This window comes from Hippocampus bargibanti, linkage group LG04, assembly GCF_051943395.1.
Source record: "Hippocampus bargibanti isolate YZ-2025 linkage group LG04, ASM5194339v1, whole genome shotgun sequence".
NCBI classification, from domain to species: domain Eukaryota; kingdom Metazoa; phylum Chordata; class Actinopteri; order Syngnathiformes; family Syngnathidae; genus Hippocampus; species Hippocampus bargibanti.
Genome location: NC_142737.1, coordinates 10,869,753 through 10,876,125, shown reverse-complemented (window position 1 = coordinate 10,876,125; position 6,373 = coordinate 10,869,753). Strand labels below are relative to the sequence as shown.

Sequence of the window (6,373 nt, the reverse complement as noted above, 5' to 3'; positions counted from 1 at the left end):
AAGTCCTCGAGATTGGGTAGGGCGGTGCCAATGAATGTAGACGTTGTTCTTTCATGAGAAAAAAAGTTAATTCCTAAATGATATGGTTCTGGAGTTATATGAGCTTGAAATGACTGCGGCTGTCCAAAACACAACGCAATACATACATATCGGTTTATATAGCGCTTGAACAACAGCTGAAGCTGGAACAAAGTGCTATCATGGAAAAAGGGAAATGTTGCCCCCTTGTGGAAAGAAAAAAAACATTGCCAGAGGCCATGGCCTCTGGCTATGGTGCACTGCAAAACGCTATCAACCCAGCTAAACAGAACACAATTCATGAGGAAAAAGGTAAAATTATAGCAGAGAAAGCACCTCAAGATGGTGAAAGAAGGCTATGTTCCTCATCAAGTGTTTAATGCTGATGATGAAACCGGCCACTCCATTCCATCAAGCCATTGACCATCTCAAAGGTAAATAAAACAACTTTATTATATAGTACAGTTTATTTCTTTAATTATAATACCATAACACATTTATGATAAATAAAATAAGGTATATTTTGTGTAGTTTTTAAGGCTTAGAAAATAAGAAAGTAGAAAATTATGTTTTATGGGGACCTGGGAACGGATTATTCTTATTTTAATAGATTCCTATGGGAAATTAATTTTTGGGATACACACTTTTTGCCTTATACACTGTGTCTGGGAACCAATTAAGTTCGTAAGCCAAGGTATCACTGTATTGTATTGGGCGGCCCGATAGTCGAGTGCTTAGCACGCTGGCTTCACAGTGCAGAGGTTGTGAGTTCAAGACCTGGTCCGGCCACCCTGTGTGGAGTTTGCATGTTCTCCCCGGGCCCGCGTGGGTTTTCTCTGGGTCCCCCGGTTTCCTCCCACATCCCAAAAACATGCAAGGCAGGCAGATTGTACATTCCAAATTATCCCAATGTGTGAGTGACTGTTTTATGTCTCTGTGTGCCCAATAATTGGCTGGCAACCAAGTCAGGGTGTCACCGAAGACGGCTGGGATAGCCTCCGCGACCCTAATGACGAATAAGCGGGACAGAAAATGGATGGATGTATTCTATTTTGTACAGCCGCCCCTATTTCAAGGTCAGATAACTCCAGTCCCATATAACTTAGGAATTAAACCTTTTTTGAGGGGTTTCTTTCTAATGCTGTATTGGATGTTTATTTAGTCCTAAAACTCAATATTGTGTCAGTCCAGCAATTTTCGTGAAAATGACAAAAAAAACTGGCGCTGGAGTGAACACATTTTTGCACATCGTCTGGCAGTGAATGAGTTAAAGAATATCAATGCGGTATTGTATTACAGCTTTAATCTGGCATGGTATGTAACTACTAGTAATATTATACCTTCATTTTAAACTACAATTATCCTTATTATGTTTGGTATTTTTTTTCCTTTTGTGTGTGGTATAATGTCATCCTCCAGGAAGTCAAAAGGAGCGCACGTTTTGTTCCTCCAGCAGCACAAACGTGCAATATCGCAACTCCTTCACATGAGCATGCACCCCCCCCAGAAGACACACAAAGCACAAAAGCAGTGTCGGAGATGTGCGCGGGTGATTAAGAAGAACTTAAAACGTTGAGAAAAGAACTAACAAAAGAATTCACTTTAATTCAAAGTATCCAGAATGAATCACTTTTCGGAGCAGAAAGTGTGCCGTTATCGGAATAAAACATCTGTACAAAATAAACATTTAAAATGTGCTCACCCACACTTCTTTTGAGCTTATTCGGTAATAATAATAACAACAGCAGCAGTAGCAGCTCCCCACCTACATCAACAAATAGGAAAATGGTGTGGGCCAATTTCAAAGGGAGAACTGTTTAAATTAAAGCTACATTTTGTGCAACAAAGAATATAGACCACTACAGCGAGTTAGTAGCCAAAGATTAAGGACACTTCATACAATTGGCAATAAACATAGATCTAGGTCGACTGTGCTGTACATGGCGTCATATTTACATTCGACTCAACTGCTTTATTGATATTTTACACGGCTCACATAAAAAGTGTGAATTGAAGGATGAATCTGATATGCAGACTTAGCTTAACGGGTTAACTTAATTTGACCTCTTAACCTTTCATCGCACATTTCCAACCCTTTGTTTCAGTCACTTTTTTGGGGGGTGAGTTGTGTATATCAGCTTATCCGTTATGTGCAAAAGAGAGATCATTTTTGATGACGTCTTACCGGCCTCGTGGGACTGAGCTTAGTTCGACGAGAGCAAACCAGAAAGGTCAAACTTGCCTTACCTCGAACCTCCCTGCAGCTACTCTAGTCTTTTTCACAGGCGGCCACAGACCTCACCCTTTTTCCCGACTTTTAACTGCAACAAATGACACAAGTGGGATTTATCTCATCTGAGGTGTGCATTGAATAAGTCAATCTTCCCATTGGGAAAAGGACACCCGGCCAGATCCAGTGTGCTTTGGATGCTTGCTTCTTGTCCAGTTTATAATCAATGCACGTCACTGGGGGGGGGGGGGGGATTCTCTTACCTCCTGCCACTGCAGACAAATCTAAACCGGGGAAAGAAAAAACATAACCCGCATTGTGGCCACTTTGAGTTTCTGACGACATCGGTAGAACACCTCCGAAGTCCTTGTCTACGAGATGAACTTGACATCACTCTTAAGGTTGCCATGGTGATGCGGTTGTCAGCTGCTGGTGGTGGTGTTATTTGTGCTGAAGCGGTTGGGAAGTATCCTCATTTTCATGGTGCCGTCGGCGCCACAGGAGAAGACGTGATTAGCCGGCCCCACTTCCACCTGCATGACCCCCGTGCCCAGGTTGCGGAAGAGCGATTGGCGTGCGTGTTCGTTGGGGAAGCAGTAGAGCAGACACTGCGTGGCCAAGTTCCACACCTGAAGTGACATGGGAGTTTTTTTTTTCATTATCTCCGTACACACCAGTCGAAATTTGTCTCTGGGATGTGATAGCCGCTAATTGGCATCCATCATGGAGCAAGTTGTTACCGTGTTGTTTTCCCCCACGCAAGGCAAGCTGATGGGAAAGCTGCTCAGTTTAAAAGTAATCATGGGAGTCATTTAATGTGATGAGCTCCTTCACAGGCACACAAGCCTGTATATGTGACTTAATTCACGTCACCTAATCTGGCCGTTTCCATACGCGCCCATCAAACGTTCTGAACTCCCATGCTGCGTTTCAATCAGCCGGCGTGCAATTAAAGACTTCATATGATAGTGGTGGTTGTGTGTGTGTGGGCGGGGAGTGCTGCTTTGAATTTGACATTTGTGTGAACCGTCAGTCAAGATGCGCTTCGTCTCATTCCTGACACTTGCTTGGACTTGCTTGGGTACACTTTAGAATTTATACTGCTTTTCTTATTTTTTTTTAAAGGAAGTCAATACGTTCTTTAACTCATTCGTTGCCATTTTCAAATTTATTTGGGTATGGCAGTGAGAAAATGTGTTTTTTTCTTGGAGCGTGCAAATAAAGAGCTGGTCAGACCTCTGGCAATGTTTTTCCCTTTCACAAGGGGGCAGCATTTGCCTTTTGTCAATTTTAGCGCTTTGTTACAGCTTCAGCTGCCCCCATTACAAGCTCAGATAACTCTAGACCCATAGAAGTTAGGAATTAACTCTTTTTCTGATGAAAGAAAACAGTCTTAGGTTTCTAACGCTGTATTGAAAGTTTATGTAGTCGGAAAAATCAATATTCTGTGGGTCATGCAATTTGAGTGAAAATGAAAAAAACCCTGGCACTGGGGTGGAGACATTTTTGCACATTGTCTGGCAGTGAATGAGTTAAAGTAATAATAATGCTCATCTGCCAGCGTACAAAATTCTTTCACCACTGTGACATGTGGGTTCTCAAAGCTATTTATGTCATTTGAATCCAAACAAATAAACTCTATATCCACACGGTTTATTAACACAGGCTGGGTAGAATCGTGTCTTCTGGCTGTCACTATATGTCAGTGCCGCAGAAAGATGGAAGAGAGGGACAATATTTCTAGTAAATAAATAATGACTCAATTAACTCATTCGCTGCCATTCCCGAATGTATTCTTTTTTTTGCAAAGGGTGCCGATAAAGCGCTGGTTAGATCTCTGGCAATGTTTTTCCCTCCCACAAGGGGCAGCATTTCCCTTTTGTCCATGTTAGCGCTTTGTCACAGCTTCAGCTGTTAAAGTGCCATATAAACCAATATGTATGAATAGCATTGTATTTTGGACTGCCGCCCCCATTTCAAGCTCAGATAACTCCAGACACATAATTTAGGAACTAAGAAACTAACTCTTTCTGATGAAAGAAAATAGTCTAATGTTTCTAACGCTGTATTTAATGTTTATGTAGTCTTAAAACTCAATATTTTGTGGGTCCTGCAATTTGAGTGAAAATGACAAAAACCCTGGCACTGGAGTGGACACATTTTTGCACATCGGCTGGCAGTGAATGAGTTACGTGAATGTTGATAATTCCTTATGGGCCACAATTATGCTGTTGCACAGTGGTTGGAAATCACTTCCAGAATGGTAAATGGGAACAATCCACGATTGACAATATTCACTCGTCAAAATCCTCCCTGGGTGGAAGTAGCATGATGTACCTTCAAGCTGCCTTCGGCGGAGCCGCTGATGAAGCAGTCCTCAGTCGGGTCCACTGCGAGCGCTTTGACGGGCGAGTCGTGGGCCTGGAAGCTCTGCCGCTGGTTTCGATGAGGGAGCTCCAGAACGCTGATCCAGCCCTTCCTCCCACCCGTTATGAGCAACTGCTGCCTGGGCGCCATTAGCAGCACGGTCGCGCCGGTCTCGTGGCAACAAAAGGCTGGAGAAAGAACAAAGGGTCCGTTCAAATCTTGAAATCATCTCCCGAGTGTTTTGCGTGCTCACCGTGTACAAGGCTGTTAATTGGAGTCACCAACGTGTCCCAAAGACACACATTCCTATGGAGAGAAACAAAGAATTATTCCTCTCTGTGGTTAAGGGAAAGCGGTTGAATAAAGTGCACAGTGGCGCCTCTAAGGTCCCCGAGATGCTTAAAAAAATAAATAAATACAACTTGAGAAAAAAAAACTAATAAACCAATGTCCCAGAAAGGACCTTAGAGGTTCCACTGAGAACAGAATTTTGTAAATGATGTTACCGGTTGTCCACGGACAGACCCGCAGTGGCAATGAGAGAGGAAGAGCCCACAAAGACAAAATCGTGAGCCGTCTTGTTGTGGCACTGGAGAGTCTGGTCCGCACACACAAACACAGAAGATGATTACAAACAGTGACAGTCATCAAGAGGCAGCGCAATCATAAACAAAATGAAAGAAAAATAGGAGTACAAGAGGAATGGGAAGGATGGAGAGCTTGGGAGGAGGAAAGGTGATGGATGAGACATCAACAGAGTAGGTTTGACCCCAGAAAAAGCCACCAAATAAATAAACAAATACAAAAATAAATACACAAATAAATAAACAAATACAAAAGAATAATAAACATTTAAATAAATATATAAACAGAAAAATAAATAAATAAAGACAAAAAACATAACAAAATAAATAAAGAAATGAACGAACAAATGAACAGAGAAGCACGTGACCTCGCCGGCTGGTTTGCAGGCATACCAGATAAGGCTTGAGGGCGGTGCCGCTTGTGTTGGTCTGCCAGAGACTCAAACCGCCATCGGCATCCACGATCCCAAACTGCACAAAAAGAACAATCGGTCTGTTTGAATCTCCTTTTTTGGTCGTTTCTTCACAGCGGGGCTCAATGTCAGCTGCACTGGGAACACCTGTTGAGTTGCGTCGCCCCCTTTAGGTAATGCACACCGCGCTTCAAACCGTTACGCTTACATAACGGTTGGAAATGTTTGCAAATTCCAGCAGCGTCTCTTTTGCTCTTTTTGGGTTGGGCTGACAGAAGAGACGGAGACGGCGTTGAGGCACCATCTGAGGACATGTTTCGCGGGAGGCGAGTGCACTCAGCTGAAGAACAATGTGCACTGAAGCCAACTCCCAGCTGTGCTTCGTGCCAACACGGAAAAGTCGAGAAATGATGTGTGAAGATGTCTTTCGGTGGCACACGCTCATATTAGGGCAAAGAACCGTGAATGGTTTTTGAACTAGGCGAAGCATCGATGGCAGCAAACGGCTGACATTGCGACCTTATTTCCTTGATGGTTGAATCGAATCCTGGTCACTCTGGAGTTGCCCGGACTTCTGAAGCAGATGATCTGCTGGGAGTGACCCCACTCGAACATCCTCACGCTGCCGTCTTGAGCCCCTGTGAGGTCTGCAGTCAAAACAAGAAAGGAAAGACGAGGATTATGTCATCTGGGAGGCCCCAGCAGACCTAACTAGTAATAACATACAGGCTTAAAAAAATAATTAAGTCTATAATTGGAAT

The 6,373-nt window shown here is 43.2% G+C and overlaps 1 protein-coding gene across 3 annotated transcripts in view; it reads right to left on the bottom strand.

The window, feature by feature from the left end:
• Positions 1 to 1,603: 1,603 nt before the first annotated feature.
• The window catches only part of dmxl1 (Dmx like 1), a 41,556-nt gene continuing 36,786 nt past the window's right edge, over positions 1,604 to 6,373 (bottom strand). For all 3 annotated transcript variants that reach the window (XM_088993971.1, XM_088993973.1, XM_088993972.1), the window contains 6 exons: positions 6,132 to 6,259; positions 5,593 to 5,670; positions 5,122 to 5,213; positions 4,869 to 4,921; positions 4,586 to 4,803; positions 1,604 to 2,877 (listed from right to left, as the gene is read on the bottom strand). In XM_088993971.1, the coding sequence (XP_088850097.1) occupies positions 2,671 to 2,877; positions 4,586 to 4,803; positions 4,869 to 4,921; positions 5,122 to 5,213; positions 5,593 to 5,670; positions 6,132 to 6,259 (776 nt within the window). In that variant the 3' untranslated portion in view covers positions 1,604 to 2,670. The remainder of the gene's footprint in view (positions 2,878 to 4,585; positions 4,804 to 4,868; positions 4,922 to 5,121; positions 5,214 to 5,592; positions 5,671 to 6,131; positions 6,260 to 6,373) is intronic.